At 39.2% G+C, this 25,206-nt stretch overlaps 1 protein-coding gene across 1 annotated transcript in view; it reads left to right on the forward strand.

The window, feature by feature from the left end:
• The window catches only part of pcdh7a (protocadherin 7a), a 40,493-nt gene extending 23,901 nt beyond the window's left edge, over positions 1-16,592 (forward strand). The window contains exons 4-5 of the mRNA XM_028604351.1: positions 10,666-10,867; positions 12,476-16,592. Of these exons, the coding sequence (XP_028460152.1) occupies positions 10,666-10,867; positions 12,476-13,008 (735 nt within the window). The 3' untranslated portion in view covers positions 13,009-16,592. The remainder of the gene's footprint in view (positions 1-10,665; positions 10,868-12,475) is intronic.
• The last annotated feature ends 8,614 nt before the right edge of the window (positions 16,593-25,206 follow it).

The following is a 25,206-nucleotide window of genomic DNA, read 5'->3' on the forward strand; positions in this document are numbered from 1 at the left end:
CGGTAAGCCTCGCTTTACATCTCACTCTATGAGCTTTTTGTTTTTGTTTTGTTTCCCCCCCCTATAGACAGCCACAGCTACACAAAAGGATAAACATTTCAAAGGCCTGATGCTGTGAATGGAGTTAGTGATTTTCAATGTGTATCTGCAGGGTGGAGAGCCCAGATGGAGACAGGGAGAAGGGAGAAAGCTCAATGCCAGGGTGGACAGCTTGATGGTAACAAAGCTGTGCTGGATGGCGATGCAGTAGACCCGCATGCAGTGAAGCAGTCTCTCTTTCTGTGTCCCACCACACAAACACACATACACAACATACCAAATACACACACCCACACAATCACAGTAACTAGTTAGGAAAATGATTATGAGCACAGGTTTCAGGGTTTGGCTTGAATTGCTCCCAGGAGGAGAAAGTGATTTAAGGACAGCAAATTATATGCATACATTGGACGTTTCAAAAACAGCATTATCAGGACAGGCATGTGGGGAGGCAGCGTGGACGGTAGTTCCGCCGGTGGCCACAGGGGGGCCAGCAGCAGACTGCAGCAGTGTGAAGAGGAGTAGAGAGAGAGAGACAGAGAGAGAGAGGGACCGCATAGTACCGATCAGATGACCTCGCTGCTGCAGTTAATGTTTTCTGGCGCTCAGACACAAGGCTAAGGCTCTCCCTCATACCGCGGGGCTGCTGTACAACAAGCTATTGTGGTGGTAGATGTGGTGTTGTTGGAGGTGTGTAAGTGTGTATATGAGGGGGAAATGGGGGGAGTGGAGGAGGAGAAGGTGTTTTTTTTTTTTAGCAGAAAGTGGGTGCATGACACAGAGAAGGTATATGTTATTAAAGCAGTGCTCAATTTCTGTAATCCTTTTTTCTTTCTTTTTTCTTTCTTTCTTTCTTTCAATTTCTTTCTTTCTTTCTTTTTTCTTTCTTTGTCTTCTTCTCCCTCTTTCCTCTTTGTCCCACTCTTGCCATCTTCCTCTCACCCCCTCCCCACTTTATTTTGACCCCTCTTTCCTACTGCCGCACTTGCCCCCCTTTCCCTCTACCTCATGCCCCCTTTCCCTCCCTCTTCTCTCTCCCTGTCTCTCCCTTGCTCCCTCTCTTCTTTCTCTCTCTGCAGTGCAGCACAGTGATTATCATTCCTCTCACAGAGTCAGGCCTGATAGTCAGATACTGCTGAGCACCCTTCTACATCACCTGCTTCTAGAGGGAGCAATGTAGAGAGAGAGACTGAGATAGAGGAAAGAGAGAAGGGAAGGGTAGGAAAGAAGAGAGATGGGGGGATGGACTGCAGAATAAGAGGGGTGAAATGAGAAAAGGAGAAGAAAGCAGAGAAAGGGGAAATGACAGAAGGGAGAGTGGACGAAGGGTGAGAGAAAGCTGAGAATTATGGGAGGGGGAAAGAATATAAGTGAAAGCATGGAGAAGGGAGGCTTGCTTTTACTGCAGAGGTGGTCCCACTGCAACATACACGCTGCATAGTTATAAATGTGTTAGAGTATGTGTGTGTGTGCGTGTGTGTGTGTGTGTGTGTGTGTGTGTGTGTGTGTGTGTGTGTGTGTGTGTGTGTGTGTGCGCTCCTGCAAGTGTGAACATAAGCAAGCAGGTGTGCCTAATGTGTGGATTACGGTGCTGCATGGAAGCCGTGTGAGTGTGTGTTGTGGTAACAGGGCGCCTTGGCTCATCAACATCTGCGAGTCAGACAGCTAAAGAAATGCTGCTCATATTGCTTCATCCCTCCCTGTGCTGAGTTTCAACCTGCTCCAAACCATTTACTGCATTCTGCAAATACCACAACAGTCCACCCTCTCTCCCCTAAACAGCATTCTTTGTCTTTTCATTTCTACTTCAGACCGTCTGTGGTCAGAAAAGTCTGTCCCTTTCCTCTTAGAACATTTGTACCCTGCCACACATGCTGATTAACAGTCCTTTCTTTGTCTTGTTGTTTTGGCTCATTCACCCATTTATCAGTTGTTTTATTCATCATCTGTCACCCTCTTTCTCCTACTTGGTCTCCCGACACTTGTCTTTACCTGTCTGCTTGACCTAATGGGTCCAACGTGTAAACAGGACGTCTGCTCTTCTCCACATAGCCTCAGGAAACTGCATTCCAACACGTCACCCCACGTTACTGCACAAGATCTTGAATACAGTTTTAGATCAGTTCTATATTTAAATAACCAGTGTAAATATATCATTGTCAAATTAATTGTTAACACATCTGTCCTGTTCACACAGCCCCTGCGAGATTCTTTCTGTCAGCACATTTCACTGTTTCTCCCCCCTTGCTGCCTTTGATGCATAACTTAACAGTCGACAGCAAAAGGTTTCAAAAGATTTTCCAGCAAACATTTCAGAAATTTTTGAGCAAATGTAATCTAAGAACAGATACATTTGACTAGTTCACTAAATCACTTAGTCAAAGTTTAGTTTTATTTAGTGTTTTAATTTTAGTTTTGGCTTTATTGGTACTGTGATAAAACACAGTGGAAACCTGATTGAAAAAAGTGTTAGTTTGTGTAGATGAGATAAAAACACCAACAAGATATTCATGTGATTTTTTTACCAGCAAAGTTCACACTTTAGGTGCTTGTATAAAATTATGTTAAATTATAACACATTAAATTAAACATTAACACATTAAATTCACTGTAATGAAACATGTCATCAGTAGAGCCAGACCTTTCACTTTGAATATATGAATTAGACAATAGTGTGTATCGTAGTGTGTATCGATCCATTTAGTTAGTTTTGCCACACAAAGCATCTTTGCATGACAGTTTAATCATGCAAAGTGACATCACTACTGCTGAGGGGAGGGAACTGCTCAATAATTTCAATAAAAAAAACAATCAATACAAACTCATTTTTTATAATATCTGAATATAATAAACTCGCAGTTATTGAATTCACTTGTTCATTCCAACACTTCCTCCACTTTCAGAGTATGAGCACACACACATTTGCTGGCTGCATTAGCACAACACGATTTCTAAACGGAGGCAAAACAAGAGAGCAGAGGCAAAGGTCATTTTGACTGATCAGCATTCCAGATATGAAGTCTGGCACTACACCTATGTGGTGTCAACAGAAGCATATTAGTTTTCACTGTGTGTTGTGGTAGCAAAAGTGCAATATCACCTTGCACATTCTGCACAGTTATAGCTGTAATAAGCAGAAGACTGACATTGTATCAGCTCAATTATTTTTAGGGAGTAAATAAGCTATCACATTATGAGAAACAAGATGAGGCGACATCATTTGATGATAAAAATAGTGATATTAGACTAGTTATATCGATCTTGCACTGAATATCAGATATCTGCTCATCCAGTACAGTTGAGATTTACTGGAAGCTACATCAAAATATTCTAAACATGTATTCACTTATTAAATTATGTTTTATTTTATAAACAAATTATTTAATAAAACCATATTTTGAGTTTTAATGCCAAGTGTTGTTCTAACCATTCAATAGAATACTGCCCAAAATCCTGCCCACTAGAGCTGCTCAGCCACTTAAAGAATGCCATAAGCCCTCCCTTTAATTGAGAATTACAATATTCCATAAGGGTCACACAATCCTATTTCTGGCATGAAATTAATCACATTCAGAAATATTGACGCTTGGCAATAAATATGTCCACAGGCTGAAATCGCCAGTGACGGACAACTGGCAGGGATATTAACACGCAAGGCTACACCCCTCAGTCAACGTTAGGAAAATTTTAGGTGTCTGGAGGGAGTGATTACAAATTGGATGTCAGGTGTCTGCTTGAATGACATTTGGCTCATGAAACTGTCTGACTTCTGCCTGTTTGAACACAAAAACATAACCATTACAAAGAAAAATATATTTTTCCTATCTCCAGTTGCTTATTTCAGCACAGTAACAAATGCAAACATGCAGCAACATGTAGAAAAGTGGGTGAAAAAAGATGAAATTTATTATCTGTGATGCTGGCCGACGGGCATCAGTACAGCTAACAGCATTGTAACTGATGAACTGATTTGTGAAATATTAGAAAATATCATCCCTCATTTGCAGTCATTTAAACATATGCATTACTCCACAGTCTAATACATTTTTAATAAAGCAAGCAGGCAAGAAACACATCTTTTATGTAATTAAAATGTAGGAGATGTTTAGCTCAAATGTAATTATTTAACAGCCTCTATCAAGTCATTTGGCTACATCCTCTCTATCAAATATCAATTCAGGGCCAAAAATCTATCCCGTACTGTCAGTGGATATTGATCATAACAAATGTTGGTATCAGCCTTAAACAAGCCACATCAGTCAAACGTCAATTATATTATGGTGCAGAAAATTAATTATTATAAGTTTACTTGGTCTGTATTTAGTATGCTGAATGTTGACTGTAAAGTACATATATGTTGTGGTATATCTAAAATGGGTTATACAGTTGGACTATGCACTGTGGTCACTCAGCTATGGATTATGCATGACATCCTCACTTTAGTAAATGGATGAACAGATGTCTGCAGTGGGAATCTGACCTCCAATCTGAGCGTTGATGTGACCGAAATACTTGCTATGTACTAACGAGGAACTAAACAATGTAATGTGTATGTAACAAACAAATAATGAATTAATAAAATAGATGGGCGCTCTTCCTCGTACCTAGATGATGTCAAAAATAAATGAGACTGAGCAGAGAGCCAAAGGGAAATGTGGCTTTAGTCCTCCAACCATATTTGTAGTTGTGGTTTATGCATAAGCCACATCCTGTCAATTCATTATGCAGACCAAAGTGTAGCAGGGCATAGACAAACACAAACACACACTCACATCCAAATGCGCTCACACATGCACAAACAGTCAGATGTGCAGATGTTGCACATACACATGCAAACACACGTGTTGAATATTCAGACACATGTAACGGGAAGAGATGGGACTGTTAATTAACTAGAGCTCGTTAATTCTCTTTGAACCGACAGCAAGGAGGTTTACACACTAATTACCTTGATGACTGAGCCAACCTGTGCATGCACACACACACACACGTATCTCTTCACACTACAAACACACACACACACACACACACACACACACACACATACATATTCTCACAGGCTGACATCACACATCTTGCAGGCTTTGAAAGTCTCACACTCATACACAGCCGTAAAACACAAACATAAAGGTGCGAAGTCTCACACATACGCATAAGCATATGCACACACGCGTGCGCCGCAACACACTCTTGCCCTGAAATGAAAGCTATATTAGGAACTTTCTTTTCTCCACAATTCCTTTAGAGCTGCAAGACTCAGATGGTTAAGTTTATTCTGAGTTCAGATCCATCATGCATTTGTTTGATTCATGCCTATCTTCCATAAATAACTTTACCGTAACACCCATACTGTATCACACTCAACACACCCAGTCAAACATACTCTCCCTGCCTTGCAAATGAGCAAAGCTCCCATGTCAGTATTGAACTGTAATGGCCCGTGTCAGATTAAGGGGAAGGTTTTTTTATGTCCTCCGTCAAACTCAATTAATATACCATCAGGCATGAATTCATAGGCCACACTGGACCATAGCCAATTCATCCGTATGTGTCTGTGTTCCAGAGTGTGTGTGGGGGCTGTGCTCACACAGATGAATGTGTGTCGACATTCAGTAGATATTTGGGATATTTAGTAATCAGTCTTTATTGCATTTGCTCCGCCAATGAATAGAACTCATGCACACATGCACGCACAAATATGCTTTGTGAGTCAGGTTGAAAAAACATCAAGGACACTACGCTGTAGAGTTTTTTATTGGAGGAAAAAGCTTACAATGCAGACAGGACATAAAAAAGAGATCAATTTAAAGTATGAGCAAAGAAGACGGAAATGTTAAAAGCTTGAAAAAAAGACCACATTTATAGAAAATGTTAGAATGGGTAGAGAGTAGTAGAGGTATTAGTGAAAGAGTATAAAGCCAAATTTAGAAGAAGAAAATAAGTGAGACAATGATAAGAGGCCAGATCGGGGGACAGGGACAGAATGTGTAGACTGCAAAATTAGTAGAATTTAATGACTAAAATATGCCAAAATATGGGTTTTGGCAAAAGAATAGAAGAGAGGTTTGTCAATGAGCAGAAGACTTTGAGCTAGAGAAGACGGAGGATGAGCGAAAAGAGGGAAACGGGGTTAGGGAGTATAGGGGAGTTGTGGGTCAATAAAGCCTGCTGTGGGGAAGAAGAGAGGGACTCATAACGAGGTCAAGGACACATCATCGATCGCCACATCATAAAGCTGTCGGGCAAGAGAAGAAGGGATGGGAAGGGGAGGGGGGAGTAGGCTTATGTGAGAGAGAGAGTAAGAGGGAGAGTAAGGCAGAGTTGACGGAAGGGAGGAAGGGAGGACAGAGGAGAGAAATAGAAAATAAAATTATCAGTATGAAGGAATGAAAGGGGGCAGCTCTGACCAGAAAGAGGGTTAGAGGGAAATTGAATTAGATGGAATCATGGCTGAACAGATGAATTCTGTAATAGAACACACACACACACACACACAAACACACACAGCGACCAGCAGCAGGCCTCCAATAGTAACTCTCTCCTTGTCTGTCGATCAAGTCTGGCCCTGTCGCGCAGGCTGGATTTCTGTATTCATATAGTAATCCTAGCCACAATTTGTGAATCTCATGTGTTACCATTTACTGCTTAGCATCACCATGTTAGCATTGTCGTTATGAGCATGTTAGCATGCTGACATTAGCTTTTACATGTAACTAGAAGTAAGTACAGCTCGCAGAGCTACTACAATGGCTGTGGACTCCTAGGGCCCTATTTTAATGATCTGAAATGCAATTATCAAACAGCAAACGCAAGTAGCTTTGTGGGCGGATCTCGCTGTTGCTATTATACCGGCGGGATAAATGACTCTTGCGCCTGACGCAAATCTAAAATGGGTTGGTCTGAAGTAGCTACATAGGTGTGGTTTGGACGTAACGTGCAATAAACCAATCCAAGCATTATCTCACATTCTCCTTAAAAGCAGGCGTGCTTGTTCCATGGCGGATTGCTATTATAATGGCGGATTTTCTAGGCGCATGCCCATACATCCATGGGCACACGCCAGGAGCGGTTCACAGCCGAGGAGACCGACGTTTGCTATTGATTTTTCTTTTTGACAAAATGTAAATAAAGAAATGTCACAAAAACATACTTTCCCATGTTTTGGGCTCACTCTCACTGAATCACGAGGTTATGAATGCATGGTGATATTTTTGCAATGTAGTCTAACATTAGACTGAGATTACCTCACTATAGACGATGCAGCTCTTCAGTCTCTCCTCTCCCATGCTGCTGCTGGGGCATTTGGGTTAAGTGGCATCAGCACATGCAGTTCAACATCCCATCTTCTTAAGTCCTCTAATACTTCCTCATTTATGTCATCAACACATCTATGATTCATGGAAATGTGTAAAACAAGGTCGTATTTTTCCTTGTATTTATGTATGGTTTGCAAAAATGGGAACTGCTGGGTCCGTGAGATGAGAGAAGCAAAGTGTATGCACGGTGTGCACACTCTACATTACGGCCCAGCATGCGCCCTTAAAATAGCATCTGAATAACGTGCCGCTGACTTTAGACCAGGTTTTTCCTGGTCTGTGGCGGAATTGTTTTCTGAAACTGCAAAATAGCACCAGGGAACGTTTGCGCCGAGACACACCTCCTCTTTTTGCTGAACCGCCCCCGGGAGCACAAATACATTCCCTAATTTACAGACGTGCGTCTGTGGAGGGAAAAGTCCGCTGTGCGTCGTGTGCAAAATAGGAATGATACATGCGTCGGTGTACAAAGGCAATTGCGCTGGGTGCAAGCTAGGGCCCTTAATCTTCTATAACAACACGTGGACTTCTCAAAGACTCTTCTAACCATCTGGATGAAAAAATATCAATTTATTCTCAGGTTGTGTATTTCCGCTAGCTGAAAATGACATATGTCCAAAAAAAAAGCACACAAGCAAAATATGTGTAATATATGTTATTTTGTATTTAAGCACAAAATATTGGAAAACATCAATGTCTACCAGTATTACTGAAAACACATGTTTTAATTTGGGCTAACGTAAAAATTGAGCAAGGAGATCATTACCATCTTTGTTTGGATTAGAAAAAAAAGAGGCGCTTAGAACTTTAGAAACGGGTTAAAAATTATGTAATGTTTTTTTTCTCCAGATGGTTCGCAGAGAAGGCTGACGAGGAAACGTGTGTAGAGAAATAATGTCTCTTGTTGTCTTGCGATCAGAAATAGTTATCATTTTACAACATCATTATCATGAATTAATGATTCTGTGATCATTCAAAAAAAGATTCTGCCATGATGTCAAGTTATTAGTATGCTATGATCCTAAGAAAACAGTTTTGACAGTTTTGCTTCTTAAGTCAAGGAATTATTTGTGATGTTGACATCACTGATCTCAAAAAACAAACTTAATACAATGAGATCACACAATTAACTTCTTTCTCGTCACAATAAAACAAAAGTTATCCTTACCAATGCCCTCTGTGGCCCTCTATACACACTTTTTTCCTCTCTGTGCCATTGCCCCAAGTCTGAGCGAGTAAAAAAAGAGGTTGGACTGTTTCATCAAAGCTAATGTTCTAAAAATACATTGCTCTCTCTGTGTAGAGTTAAGATGAAGCCACTGAGATTCAAAGAACTGCTGCTTTTCCCATATAATCTAATATCTCTTCCTCAGTCTTGCTTGTGCTCACAATCTCTGCTGTCTGAGTCACTTTCTCTCATCCCCTTTTCATCTAAGCGCTGTTAAGAAATGGCGGAAGAAACAAGTGCTCTGTTAATTTCCCCCTCATGCTTAACTGATGTAGCTATGTTCCTCGCTCCTCTTGTCTTGCATGTTCATTAGGTGAAATGTTCAAATGTTCCACTTTATTTAGCTGTTCGGAAGAAGAAGAAGAAAACAGCTCAGTTTGGGCTTTTATGCCAGCCGTCCATCCTTTTCCCAGCAGATTATCCTGAGGCGACGTTTCCAGCTGAAGTTGTTCCGCCCTAATCTGCGCCATCCCTCTGTTCCCTCACTTCCTCACTATACGCTGCGTGTTTCAAAGCAGATCTAAATTGAAAGGGTTGTAATTTTGCGAGCAGATAAATTAGTATAAGAGGAGATGGGACGGGTGTTGTATAGAAATGGGCTTCCTGATGCAGAGTGATCCCTCCAGGCCAGACAGAGTCATCTAACTCCCTCTGATATACTCTCAGCATGGATTTATTACAGTCTCTCTTTTTTTTCTCCAAAGTGAACACTTGTCTGTTAACTAGAATGGGGTGATTTGTGTGTTGAAATCACAGCAGGTGTGATGCTGAGTTTGAGTGAAGGATGTGATTTGTTACTGAATCACCACCCCTTCCACTGCAGGATTGGGAGATTTGTCAGTGGTGGTGGATGGTTTGTTTGTTTTGTGTTCACAGTGATGCCTGCTTGTCCATGCCTCAGGGTTGCATTTCAAGCTTTTACAAACAGAAGTAATATTTCTTTTATTATTATTATTCCAATTTTAAGTATCAATTTAGATTATTCATTTATTAACTTAATTTTGTTCAAATAAAATTCAGATTAACCATTTAACTAAAACATAGTGGTAGTGAAGTAAGTAAAGGGTAGTGATTAAAAAAAATATGAATTGAAAGCAAAAATGAACAGAGCTGAAAGTATAAGGCTGATGATTTTCTATATTCTTGTTGTCATTAACAAATTCAATGACAAGATCAAAAACAACAAAGCGTTAATCCTTCTCTCAGTAGTTTTCAGTGGCACTCAGCCCAAAGCCCATTTATTCTTCTAAAGATGTAAGTCTTTAAAGACAGGTTGCAAATATTATAGTTTCATTTACAAAAAGATTAAATAATTTCCTAAAACAGATAGACACTGTAGTAGTTAGCCATCTTTACTTAAACAGGTGTAAATAGTGTTTTTGTTGGGAACTATTTTCAGCTGCAGATTTGATCAGCTAGTGAGTATTTATACACATTACTGTCCTGTATGAACAACAGGACGGTGTAGTTTAGACTTAAAAATGAACCACAGTGCCTATGTTATTAGCTATGTTATATTTGCTATGAAGGAACATGTCACCCATTGCCCCCACGTGGCTTACTGATGTGTGTTTAAATCAGGCTTCTAATACACACACAAGACTTGCATCAATGCATTGCTGGTTTTGTTTTTTCAACAGGATTTGTTTACAATAATAAAAATATACAACATCATCAGATATCACTTTTCATTTAACGTCCTTCACTTATTTTAATAGAGCACCAAGTAAGTGTTTTTGAGAATGGACTCTCTATTACCCAGCTGCTACTACTGGGCGCCATTCCAGATGAAAAATAACTGTCTCCAGGCCGGCTAGAGGTTTGTAAACATCAGCCATGTCCAGCAGCATTAATCTAAACTGGGATTAAAAACCAACTGAAAACTTTGAAAGACCGGCGTGATTGGTTGATGACTATTACCCTGCATTGTAGCAGCTAAGCTTATAATCAAGGCGAACACGATCAGATAATCTCAATATGTCTTTGCAGACGCCTGCCCACCAGCCTAATCCCCAGATTTAGAATCTCAGATTAGGAATCCGGTATGATTAATCCCATATTGTGTGTGTATGTTTCCTGCAGGGGACCCTTCGCCGGGTGACCTTCTCTGTTGTCAGCCAGCCCCAGGATGGCGGTTGCTATGACAGTGGCCTGGAAGACTCGGAGACGCCAAGCAGCAAGAGTTCGTCAGGGCCGCGGCTGGGAGCCCTGCCGCTGCCTGAGGAAGGCTACGAGCGGACCACACCAGAGGGCAGTGTGGGAGAGGAGGAGCACGTGGAGAATGGTCAGAGCAACCACACACAAACACGCGCACGCACACACACACATACATACACACACACACACACACACACACACACAAATCATACAGTAAGAAGTCAATAAAATGTATTGAACTCATTCAGAATTGCATCCAAGAGGCTACAAGATACAATAACTCTATATTTTGTCTCTCAAGGCTTTATGTACTGTATTCTGTGAAAGGCTTACACATGTTTTAATTATAAATACACTAACAATCACACACACACACACATAGTCAAACACTTTGAAACCTTGACTTGCTGTCAAGGTCTCAGGAGGCTTTTCTTCCTGTGATGGGAATGTGTTTTATAGAATAAAGCAATTGTCCTGTGTGTGTGTATTCAAGTAAGTTAGATGTTATGAGAAGCGCTTCTTAGAAAAAGCTTATTATGCGCCAGTATGGTGTGCCCTAGGCTCATGGCCTTGCCGTCAGTCAGCAGCCCAAATCTTCCCTTTCACCAACAAAATTGTGTTTTTACCTTTTTCTACTGGGTGTTCAAGGGTGGAGAGAAGCAAAAAAGACATACATTTTCTTCACGGTCAGATGGAGAGAGGAATTGAGCAGAGAATTCATCGTGTGGGTTATAATTATACTCTATAATGATGTGCTTGTTTGGTTTCACAGGAGTTTCCGGCTGCTGTTGTATGTAGGCAACAAAACTGGAATTAGGTTTCAGAATGCAACAGAAATATTTAATTTCTTGTGTTTAATTCAAGTAAAGCAGAATTAGGAAAACCGAACAGTGAATAAATGTATTGTTTTCAGTTGCTCATAAGAGATGTATGGAATGTTTTAGTTGACCTTCTGTAACGTGACACCAGCACAATTTGTGTAATTAAAAAGTCACTTTTACCTCATCTATCATCATTATAAGTCCTGTCTCCGTTTAACATGATGTCAGTATTGATTCATAAATGACTGGTTTACATAGATGATAGCCTTTACCTTTGACACTTGCCCTTGTAGGACATCAGCCTCAGCATCTCTGGTAGCCTCACTAACATTTTGAACCAACACTAATGGAATGTAATAGAGCCAATATGTAACTTAAAGTAAAGACATTTAAATGTGTCACTCAAATTTCTGACAATTATCTTCTATTTGATAGTTGTTGTTGTTGTTGTTGTTTGTTTTGACCTCACCTTTCACCTTTTATTTGATGCTGAGCACAGCTGGAATTTTTTAAAACCTTCCTTTGATGTCAGCAATTTCTATTTTGCTCTGACAGCATTTTTCTTGCTTCTTTCAAATGATATCCCTTCCCTTATAACCTTTGTCCCCCTTTTTTTAACCAATTTGTCTTTCTCCTGTCTTCCTCATGAAATGTTCAACTCATCTGTAGTGTTGTACTCTATCCGTCTGCATCATTTTTTTATTTATTTAATTTACTCTTCTTGGGGTGTCCTGGTTGCCTAGTGGTTCGCACACAGACCATATAATTGCAGCATCCCCAGTTTGATTCTGGTTGTGTACCTTTGCTTCATGTCATACCTCTACCCATATTTCCTGTCTGTCTTTAATTTAAACTATCAAATGAAGACATTAAAAAGCTTAATTTTTTTTTTTTTGTCTCTCTCCTGTGTCCAGATGCCAGACAGCTGCCAGACGTAGCTCTGACAGGAAAGTGTACCAGGGAGTGTGATGAGTTTGGCCACTCTGACACTTGTTGGATGCCCGTCCGCCCTTCGCCTCGCCAGCGCCACGGCAGCGACCCCCCACGGCTCTCCACCTTTGCCCCCGGAGACGATAATAACAATCTCCGTGGTAACGACCATGAGAGTGACAGCGAGAGCGCTGGCAGTGCAGGGAGCTCAGAACCCGGGGTGGTTGTCGGCGGAGAAGGTCAGAGATTACCCCTAGCCAATGGGGATCCTCTCGGCACCCTGGGAAGTGGAGACCGCAACAGAAACATGGGCGATCACAACCGTAACCTTCTGAACCGCAAGATGACTTCGGCATCATATGACACATTTAGCAGCGCAGGCTTTGGGAGGCGCCAGCAAGAGGAGGAAGGAGGAGAAGGCAAGAACCCACCTGAAGTCATACCACTGACGCGGACAGGAGGGGACTACAAGACCACGTCCTGCCTCACGTTGTCACGCCGAGAGGTTTACCTGTGATAGCCTTGCAACGGAGCAATCATCAACACACCACACCCTTTTCTAAAAAAAAAAAGCAGGGAGGGCTAAGACTTTACTGGCAAGTCATCAGTTTGGAAGCCCTTTTAAATCCGTGAACATGTGAAAATGTGAGAAAAGATTGGCTTGGATTCCGACTATTATTTATAGGCACCTAAACTTAGCAAGTGATGGGTCCACTCTTCAGAGAGCTCAGACTAGGAGTACTTCAAAAAAATTTTTTTTAACTATCAATAAAAGTTGCCTACAGGCAAAGATCCGTTTATGTCTTTGTGGAGGAGGACAACTTCATGTCTTCGTCTTTTTACCTGAATCCAATGCATGCCTGACCTTCTAACACAGAGGGATCTGTGTGAAGAAGAGAGACATTGACACTGAGTAAATCCCGATGCTATAAATGCCTCGATGCATATAAAAACTTTCACTGAGGCAACAGCAGTCAAGATTTGGACTCAACTGGTGAACCATCTGCTGAAAAACCACAGAGGTCTTATCCAGTTAAAACAGATGAAAAGAAGTAACGGGTCTTTGATTGAGTTATTTGGATCTAATTCAAGCCAATCAAACTTTCTAATGCCTAATCAACTTTATTGTAACACAAGACGGGGATATTAACCAATCAAACTGCTAATCCCGTGAGAATCTTAACAAGTCATAAACAGAGTATCAAAGTACTGACAAAAGTGTGGTCACTGTACAGTTACACGGTAGAAAAATGTGCTGATCTCTAAAATCAGGTATCTTTAAAAAGAAATGATTCAGAATAAATTGCAACAATGTGAAAATACTTTTTTTACAGTAATCAAATGTAACCATACAAGGTTCTCAGAGAGTGTCAGTAGTGCCACAGAATTCCAGCGTGTGTGAAAATATGTTCATTATTTTACCTTCACACTCAGTCTGTATGTATATATTGTATGTGTGTATTTGAAAAGGCAGCAGTTGTATCTCTCTGCTGCTGTCCGCCGTTTCGGAGTTTACAGAGGTGCTGAGTTCACTACACACCTACTGTATCCTAATAGTGTTCATGTATCATAAATGTTCTTTCGCACACACATACACACACATATACACATGCACGCATGCACGCACTTACACACACAGACCTAAGCATGCAAACACAAACTCATACAGTGCATTTACAGAATGTGAACATGCATAGGGCCACAGTTTATGACATGATTCAGTGGCCGTGTAACATGAAGTATATAATAACTTGCATTAACTTTCATACAGAAAACATTAAGCACACACACACACACACACATACACATACACACACAAATACAGAATATTAAAACATAAGTAGAGACACAAACCCATATTAAGATACGCGCACTGTGCAATTCATATGCACTATGTGTGTATGTGCACTTATTCATCATTTTTTAACATATTGCCTTTCATTGAACTAGCTGTAGCATTTTGCCTGCTCCCCCCAGTCAGTATTTAAACATGAAATGTATTTAAATAATTACTCATCTCTCTGACTGATGTGTGGGGCTACATTAAAGGGAATTTCAAACACGTCATCTGATGTATGTAATGATAGACAATGTGGGTGGATATTCTGCATACTGTAAGTAGGACTCATAGAAAAACCAAAATTCTGTAAGAAAAAAAGGAAAAGAAAAATGGACTATGCATGAAAGAAAGATAATGCTAACTTTTTTTCTCTCTTTTTTAAACCACACGCCTTTTTGGATACCACGCCTATTTGGATACATCTGTATTATATATGTGTGCTTACGGAGAAATGGAGATAATGATGGCAGCAAGGGAGTTAGCTTCAGTGGATGAAATTGTTCCCACTTTATCATGAGGGGAGTTTGGGGTAACCTTGGGCCTTTATCTCAGTTTCCACAGCCCAAAGTGGGCACTAAAGGTGCTGAGGCGTAGGCTGTAACAAAAAAGAACACAATGTAGTGGGAGCGCAGAGTTCTGCTGCACCCTTTTCACCACACAGTGCCAACCTGAACACGCCCCATACTGCTGTGCTAAACTGCACAGATAACAGACTCCTTCACATTCGTCCTTCCCAGCAGCTACTGCACGACTCCAGACACACTCTGCTGCACTGGGTTGAAGAGTGGGTGTGGATCGAGGCCAGCACATCTTAATTCCCATCATCAGTGTGTGGTTCAGTGGTGTGATAGGGATAATAGGGTTAGGTCGTCCCTGTGGTCTTAATGAGTTTCTTTTCTCCTCTCTTCTCCTCCCTTGATCTGCACTGATCTCATTAATGTCTGGATTGGCGAATGTAACACTTCTGAAAATTGCCAGTAAGTGTGTCCTTCATTTTTCTGGTTGTTTTGGATCAGATCAGGCGGGGGGACATACTTGTAAAAGGAGGTGCTACAATTTAGTTCATAGGTCCTTGTAGAGCATAGAGTTAGTCAGAAAAGAGAGCAACACTCAGGTAAGATGTGTGACAATGTTCAACTTGTTAACTAACTACTTGTGGTTTTGGCCACACATTGTTGCTGCTTGACTGTGCCCTCACTGAAAGGTAACCGGATGTGCGGAAACAGTAAAGTAGTGAGTCCTGTATATTCATTTTACATTGGTAATTGTCCTGAGAAATGAGTGTGCTCCATGTGTGTGATAACACTTTGTATACCTGTATATACCTACAACTCTGTGACCGACTCCCTTTAGCTTGTTTTAGGCCACTGATGTACTTAACTCCCTAAGCCTTCATTACCCCCAAATCCCCAACATGGCTGTTTACTGAGCTCTGTTATTAATGGACTGTGCTGAGGATGTAACAAAACTAAAGGCCTAATGCATGGAGTAGGAGGCACACACACTGAGAGACAGAAGGACACATGCTCTTTCTCTGGGAGAAATAGTTGCGATAAGTGTGTCTCCATCCCTTGGAGGCCAGAAAGATCTTGAAGAACTAACGTCCAGTTTGTGAGCTTTGGAAAGAGACTCTTGACACAGCACTGCCTCTTCAAAGTGGCAGATATTTCTTCAAACTGCTGTTTTATGGCAGTTTCATTATGGCACCTTTCAAACCCTCCCAACCAGATTTAAGGGAAATTGCTGTACATGAATCTGTGTGGGTGTGTATCTTTTTTTATACTGCACGTTTAAACATGAATATCTTTCAGTCTACTGCAAAACAGAGAGGGGAGACAGACAGAGAAGAGTGTAGAGAGAAGAGTCCATCGCCCACTTATTGAGACATTTTTAAAAACAGACACTTCCGCGCACATCATGTACCTGTCATCCCCCTCGTGCTGTTACCCTTATAGCCATGTACAGATAAAATTACACTGTAGAACAGACAACTGGAAACCATAACAGACAATGGCATGCCTAAGGTCTTCAAATCTGCACTTGAGAAAAAAAAGAGAAAAAAAAACTGTTATTTTTATTTTCCTCTTCTTGGTTTTCTTTTCTTATGGGGCTGGCTCTGTTTTTTGCTGCTCCCTTCCTGTAATTACATAATGAACTAATTGCATTTGCTATCGCGAGGAAGAAGGAGCTGTTGACGAATGGTTTGGTATGAAGATGAATCATGTAAAAGTTTGACTTTGACATTAAAAACTTCAAACACTCTTGTTTGTCTTTTAACTTCTGGAAAATTGTTTTACACAGTAACTATGAGATAATCAATAGTTGGGTCACCTACTGTATAACAACTCCAAACTAAATATTTTCCTCAAGAATATCAGCTTGCGATGACCAGTTATTGTTAACGAATCCACAAACATGGGAACACTTTAAGACAGTTGTGTAGCTCACAAAGGAATTTTTGGTAACACTTTTTCATAAGGCACCATTTACAAAGGGTTTAAAGCTTTAAATACTGGTAAATAAATCATTAACTTTATCATACTGAAAAAAAACCTTCCAGCATAACATTTTCGGCAAGTTACTTTCTGGGAAAGGGCTCCAGGCATCCGGACCAAAATACATTTATTAGCCACTTATTAACATAAATTACAGGCTTGATGGATAGCCTGTAATAACTGTTGACCCTTTATTAATGCCTTGCTAACATTTAAAGGGTGCCTTGTTATAAAGTGGTAAACTGGTGACAAAACCATCTCAAGATCCACTTGATGGCTTATCCAGGAGCTTTTGATTGTAGATGTTCAAACTCCCACTTCCATGACAACTGAGAAAACTGCAACTGCTAATGAAGACTGTGTGATAAATTGGAAAGCACCAGAACAAGCAAATGAGTTTACTTTGAGTGGAGATTGTTTTGACATCTTCTGTTTCCAAGGTCAAGAATGAACTGTGAAGCTCTGTTTTTAAACTGTTTTCATGCTAAAAGCAACAGAACCAAAAACCTTTAATTTAGCAGAATGACACCTTGATACTCTTTAATGTGTAATGTCAATTTGCACCTGGCTGACACGAGCGCTGACTAGAATACATTTAGAAAGTATTACTTAAATGTGACACAATCTATCAATTTTATGTTTGAAAGGTGAATTTCCTGAACTGGATCCTGCTGCAAGAAAACTTTTAAAATGTAGGGGGAAATTTGGACTTAGACTTATCTGAAAAACGCTTCAAAGGTGTTAACTGCTGCAAAGATTAGTGTGAAGGACTCAAAATGTCAAAAGAGTCCCGCAATCTTTATTTTCTTTTGTCCACTATGCAACACTGACACCATGTGGTCATGAGTCAGTATTACTTTAGTTTTCTGTCTGCACACATGATCATTTTGTAGCATGTAAGGAGCAGCTCTTTTGTTTAAAATGCATTTTGGTCATAGTGAAGGATAAAGTACGAATAACAGACGGACAATAAATCAGTTCATATAAACATACTTCTAAAACTACAACTAATATTTAAGAGCTACATTTCTTTGCATATTCAGTCCAAGGCCATTTCTTTTGAGCCGACAGCTGGAAGATACAGCTGCCAGTTTGATTTATAGCAATCTGGAAAATAATCATTTATGAGTAGAAGGTTCTTTATATTTCACTGTTTATGTCATATTAGATATAAAAAAAATAATAGGTGGACGATACATGTGTAACTAAAAAAGAGGGAGCTGTGGCTGCCTGAGTGGTTTGGATGTTACACAGTTATGCATCAACCATATAGGGATAAAATAAAGATTTAAAAGGCTAATAAGCAGGATAATCATTAATTTTATGTACAGCAAACATTACAAATAATATAAAAAACAAACTAATTTTAATGTTCAATTACTTATTATCTTCAACAACAAAACAAGCAAAAAGCAGAATCTAGTTTTTAATTTTAACAGAACAGGAAGTTGGTAGCACTTAGTACTATTCCACAGGCCCATCACAATGCCAATTCATGCCGCCTACTAATTCAATTGTTTAAACAATATCAACCTAATATTCACATCGCAGGTTGAATGAATGATGTTGTTTAAGGAAAGGTTTAAACATTTTGAATTATATTCTTCTCGGCTGGGTTTACTTGAAATGTCAATTCATGTCCAAGGCCATATCATTTTGTATCCTCATAATCTTTTTTTAGAGAAAATCCCGCACACTGACCATTATGCAAGCAATAATTTATTAAAAAAATACAACGTTTTCAGTCTCAGACCTTCATCAGGTTATCTGCAATTAGCAAAATCAATTGTATTAAAATGTCAGCATGTGCCACGTCCAATAAAAGTCTGTTTTCAACTAAAAATTATGAATTACTGACCACCGTTTTAGGTCTTTAGGAAAGAGCAGACCCTATACCATACATGCAAGGACCAATTGTTTTGCAGCCTGCAATAAAGTCATAAAAACACACATAAAAGAAAAATCATTAAACCACACAAGAAAAGGTTTTTTTAAACATTAAAAGAATCAGGTAGCATATCGATCAACTTCTAGTCGTAAGTCATCTCACATAAGTGGCCCATAAAAGGCTTTCTAAGTAAGTGTGTCTGCACTGCAAGAAAAAGGATGTCAGTTTCTTAAAACTATTAATTAAATCCCGGGCATAGTCCCAGTGGATGTGCATTTTATGGATTTTATAAAGATAGAGGAAAATTTTGCGAGGGAGGTGCCTATGAAGTAAATTGCAGAATATTAACCTCCTCACAAACTGTCCAGTATATCAAATGGTCTTTGGAGTTGTCAGATGCTTTCAGGGGCTTAAGAAAACTCCTTTTCTGAGTTAAAGTGAGCTGAAGAGAATTGCCTTTCCGCCTTTACATACAGAGAGAAGGCTAATGGCTTCATAGTGAAAAGATATAATCGTGTATATGTTGAAATGTTTTTTAATGTCCAGTCAAATAACATCTCTAGCAGGGTGCTGCGACCCTCCAACACCAGCATCAGTACAGGTGAGCATAAAGCCTCACAGGTGTGCTATTTTCTATCAGTGTTCTGTTCAGAAAAGCCTTGCAGCAGAGCTGTAAACATTCATTCTCCCTGATACGTAGGCGGTTGATGTGAGATTTGATCATACCGGTGTTCCTCTGTAGGCTGTCACTTGTGTCTCTTCATCTTTTCATGGTCACATCAGCTTAAACTCATCTGTGCCATCAGTATTCTTGGTAAAACAGTAGGAAATAACAAATATATAACATGATTTTACATATCTTAGAATGACATATGTATGTATCAGGCTTCAACTACAAAGAAACTTTCCAATAAAAACTGAGTTATCCACATGATCTTAAATCTTTACGAGGTCAGAAACCTTGTTGACTGTTGGTTGACTGAAATTAACTTTGGCTTGCTTTATTTTTACCATTAATTCCAAAAATATATATTTTTGCCAGTGGTCTGTTGAAGACTTAATAGTGACACTGCTTTTACTGTTATGTGTGAAAACTTTATAGGTCTAATTACGTCTAGTTAATGCTGTTTTACAATTTAGTTAGGTTTCTGATGTTGATTATGTTTTTACAGTTCTGCAAGAGCCAGACTAGTCACTAATGTCAACAGTGTAAAGTTGTCATATGACATAAACAACCTATGATAGAATATGTGCAGGAAATTAAATTATCACTTTCAAGAGCAAAATAACCTGCAATGTCCTGTTTCTCGGTCTTCAATTCAATTCAATTTTATTTATAGTATCAAATCATAACAGAGTTATCTCGAGACACTTTCCAGATAGAGTAGGTCTAGACCACACTCTATAAATTCCAAAACCCCAACAATTACAGTAATTCCCTCAAGAGCAAACATTAGCAGTGGCTAATGCGGCAATGGCTATTGCGACAGTGGCGAGGAAAAACTCCCTTTTGGGAAGAAACCTCGGCAGACCCAGACTCTTGGTAGGCTGTGTCTGACAGGGCTGGTTGGGGGTGTGATGAACAGTGGCAAATAATAGTCACATTAAAGATAAAGGAACAGTGACTTCGAAGGTCATCGTGGAAGTTCATGTCATAGCTGGGCACATCGTGTCATACTGAGTAGTGCAGTCTCCTATACCAGATCCTGACTACTCTGTGCATATGAACATCACAGCAGGGCGTTGCGGGATGTAACGTGGCGCTGCAGAGCATGGTTGGATGCGGCGGATGCAGCAGGACGCAGCAGGACGCAGCAGGACGCAGCAGGACGCAGCAGGATGCGGCCGGGAATTGAAGAAGAAACATAAGGACTCCGGGGAGTAAACTCCCCAGAGCTAGGTTAGTAACAAGCATTTCTGGGACAGGATGCGTACAAAAGTAACAAGTAGAGATGAGAGAGCAGCTCAGTGTGTCATAGGAAGGAAGGAACTTCCCCGGCAGTCTAGATTTATAATAGCATAACTAAGAGAGGCAGGTTAAAGAGAGGTGCCTGGTCGGCTGCAACTCCTCACTCCCTAACTATAAGCTTTATCAAAGAGGAGGGTCTTGTGATGAATGATGTGAATGGTATTGAGTGAGGGAGAAAATATGCAATGTGGTAATCTTTTTTTGAGTAGTACAGGTGGGACAGTTCTCTAGGAGAATACAACTGCTCAATAAATATGAAAATATCTTATGTTATATCTTTTTATGGTTTTAGTATAACATTTTGAGTAAACACATGTATATGCTGTCTTTCTTAAAGAGTTTTAAAATAAAGAAATAATAGGAAAATCACATCAATTTAATGAATTGTATTTCAAGAATTACATTCTACTTCCTGTTGCCCATGTTCCAAATGAAATTTGGATTTCCTCACTGTAAATTGCTAGAAACTAATAAAACCAGTCCAGATTACCATATTTGCTTGCTAAATGTCTACGAAATGTCTTTGGTGTTTTGGGACATCAAAGCTTCGATGATCACTAGAAGTCACTTAGTTTAGTGTAAAGGTGTATTTATAAAATGTAAATTTGTAATTTTTACTTAAAAAAAAATTAGAAACTGGAATTTGTTTTTCTATTTGTCCATTTCCCCCATTTATTTCCAGAGCTGTGTCATATATTTGTTTATTTTGTTCACAGCATTTCTCAGTTGTGGTGTAAATTTCTGTCTTGTCTGTCCTCACAGATAACCCTGAGATTGTGGTCCTCATAAAGTAATAAAGACTTGATTAGAGTGTGTGTGTGTGTGTGTGTGTGTGTGTGTGTGTGTGTGTGTGTGTGTGTGTGTGTGTGTGTGTGTGTGTGTGTGTGTGTGTGTGTGTGTGTGTGTGTGTGTGTGTGTGTGTGTGTGTGTGTGTGTGTAGCTGATGACCTGCAGATCCTGATGTGTGATTTGCTGTTTCAAGTGATTGCAGAGGTGAGTCTCATCTGCTGATTGGCTGATACCATAGTTGATAGTTCCTGGCTTTTAAAAGACCAAAGACAAATATCACTCTGTGGCTCCACTCTCTTGTTTTTCTCAATGCTCGCAACTTCTCGGCTGTTGTGTAGTTTACCTACTAATTGAGAAAGTGTTTTGCCTATGTGAAAACAAGTGACAGCTTTATGCTGTGGTTGTGACAGTAGTGATTTGTGGGTAGGTATTAGGCAGCTCAAGGCTGTGATTTTGAAACTTGTAGCAATCTTTTTTAATTCAGGGGTAATTGTGATGCTTTCGGTATTATTCACCTTGACTAACCTCAACAACAGAAATAAAAACTGCTCCTTTAAACCTTTTGATATAAATTGGTCATTCCTGAAAGCATTTGGTGAGAGATTTGCCATGTCATGTCAAGCAAGTCAGGTTCACCTAGGTTGAGGCAAAGAAGCCAGTAAAAGTTTGTGTCATTATCATCCATCTACTGTAAGTCTGCCTCAAGTACAAGGTTGACCTTTTAACAATTTAACAAAGCTCAACATGGACACCAACTGGACAAAGGGGAGTGTTACATCCTGAATATCATGCTTAAACATGTGTTAAAGGTCCCCCAGTTGATTTCATTTGTTAGCTTTATAGCAATATTAATTTGGTTCATAGTCTGCTGTGAAAAATACTTTTAAATGTACTACAAAAAGAGATTCCATAATATTTAATTATTAGGTCAATTTAGTCAAACGCAGTTAATCTTTATAGAATGAATGATGTTGGGACAAAGAAAATCTAAACAACTACAGTACATCAATCTACAATGCAACATATAATATAATGATATTATCTGATACTGATACTAACAGCACTATAATATCTAAGAGCTAATTGTAAACAATGTCCATCTTGCCTCATGTTTTAGATATTATTGTTATACGCATTGCTTGGAATTCCTAAAATGAATCAGAATTGTACTGTTCCATGTTATATTCCCTTGAAATGACTATCAAATCAATTATTGAAGGCCAATAGATATTAGAAATTGTGACGAAAGTTTTTGTTAGTGTTTGATTAGGTCTTATTCACAATGTGGATGCATTTAGAAGATAAATATACTGTAGCATATGTTTATGTTCATTGCATAGTAGCTGGATGCAGCTCACATATGCACAGCAGGGACCTGAGGGACCTTCAGTGGTAGAATAGAAGCACAGCTGGCTCAGTAATTTGCCTGGATGCAGACCCTGTGTTATTCCCAAACATCAGCTTGTTCCTTTCAAGGGATGGGAAGTCTCTGGATCGTTATGGCATCTGTTCAGACTTCTATATATCCTAAACACAAACAGACTCCATTTCCACTGTTTTCATTTCTGTGATTTCATGACCTGCTACAGAAAATGGAAAACTTGCATAATTTCAGTCTCACAAGCTCAATATTACATCCCTTTGGTTTGCTCCCAGAGCAGATGGCAGCGGCAGAATGTAGGTCTCTATTGGTCTCTGTGAAGGTAATGTTGTCTGGTAACAGTTCATCTGGAGCAGAAGCCAGAAAATGCTCTTTTTCACATAAGCAGTCTGTATGTTGTAAATAGAACCTAGTAGACTCTGAAAGGTTTCACTGGGAAGATCACATAACTGCAGGAATGTCAAACTGTGCTATTAGGTCTACTACTTCACAATGCATTAGAGCATGGTTTTAACATGTTGGCATGTGAATACATACAGAACATCCATATCTGCTACACATGACTTGATTTAAAATTCTCTTATATTTTAGATATTTTACACTGAACATTTTTAAATTTTTTATGATCATGTAGAATGGTAAAGTTGATCAATTGTTTGTAAGGCAAGATCTGCCCTATGTCACAGGATAATGCTTAAAGCTGGAAACAATGTCTGATGTATTAAGTCATGTCACAGTGTCACAGTTCATGAAAGAGTGCATTTTGATGTGATACTTATTATAATATCTATACAACTGACGCAGGAAAAGTGTAAATAAATAAAAACACCAATTTAAAACAAATTGCATCTGCCAAAGAGTTTTCCTTTGATAAAAAGAAATCAGAACATGTGCTGCCAATCTCTGCCTGATGAAACATGAAAATTAAGTGAAGTAAATGCGCTGTTATTGTCAAGGATAATAAAGGGAAGCATTCCTTTGGGACCACAGATGGGTCTAGATATACTACAGATGCAGCATTATTATATTATATATTATATACAGTGTGTGAAACATTGAAAGTGAAAGAACTTTCAAAGAATATATCAAGCTGACATTGACAGTTTATAACAAGTACACAACCAATAAACATTTTACAATGCACCTGAACTAAATGACCAATAATAGTAAACATCACAATATGTAAAATAAATAATAATGTACAACTAACTCCTGTATGAGTAAAACAATCCTCTCATTTGCAGATTGCAAACCTCATATTATCCCTTTTAATTGCATTTACAGGTAGCCTAGACTAGTTCTACAGCCCTGTTACCTGCTTATCTTTGCTGGCGGGTAAAACAACAAGCCTAGCTTTCCAGCATACCTGACTAATATTCCACAGGCTGACAGGTTTAACTCTGCCAACTGCCTCTCTACTAACTTAGCAATATTGTTAACTTTTACACAGTCTGAATACACAAAACACAGTTCATATCACAGTTAAAACTATGCAAGTAACACCACATGAACTACTGGGCTTCATCCATTTTACCCAGCTGAAACTGACCATTTATGATTACCACTACTAGTAGTCTGTGAATTGCTTATGCTAATCACTTACACTAATCACTTATGCTTACAAGCCCTATTAGCAAATACATAATAGTCTCTGGTGCTGTCGTTGGCACAAATAACATAGTAAAACTGCAAAATGTCTCTCAATTTTATAGCAAACGTCTTTACATTCAGGCAGTTAGTTTGCAAGACTTTATGAGGACGTGTTGACAAAGTTAATCTTTTAATGTGTTCATAATATTGCTTGCATTGAGGTTATGTAGACCCTTCACACATACAAAGCAAGCAAGGAAAGAATAAAAAACACTTTGCTGAGCTGCAAGGGGAATTTTGGTATTTTTCAACCTGGACCCTTTTTCTTATGCATTTGTGTCTGTGACTAATATGAACACAAATCTTCCCATAATGTAGTCAGACACAATCTAACACTGTCAGTAGCAAAAACACAACTTTTTTACTACTATTTATTACTATTTTATATTGCAGCCTGGTTTGTGGCTGCTGGTTACAGCGTTCTCGCTCAATACTGGACCAATTTCAAAGATTAGTCACTTAATCTGAAAAAGTGTCACACTAAATTTAATATTACATTTTTCTAAAATGAGCTTTGTAATGACATTAGATTTTGTCCTGACTGATCAGCTTTGAATCATTAAACATATCCACCTTAATATTTTTACTGGAAGGAAGAAGTGACAATTAATGCCTCTCCTTTCTTTAAACTGTTCATTTATTTCCCTGACAACAGATGCAAACTACTTTTATTTAAGTACTTGTCACTTCAATTTGTCAGAAT

The sequence above is a fragment of the Perca flavescens genome, chromosome 2 (assembly GCF_004354835.1).
Source record: "Perca flavescens isolate YP-PL-M2 chromosome 2, PFLA_1.0, whole genome shotgun sequence".
Taxonomy (NCBI): Eukaryota; Metazoa; Chordata; class Actinopteri; order Perciformes; family Percidae; genus Perca; species Perca flavescens.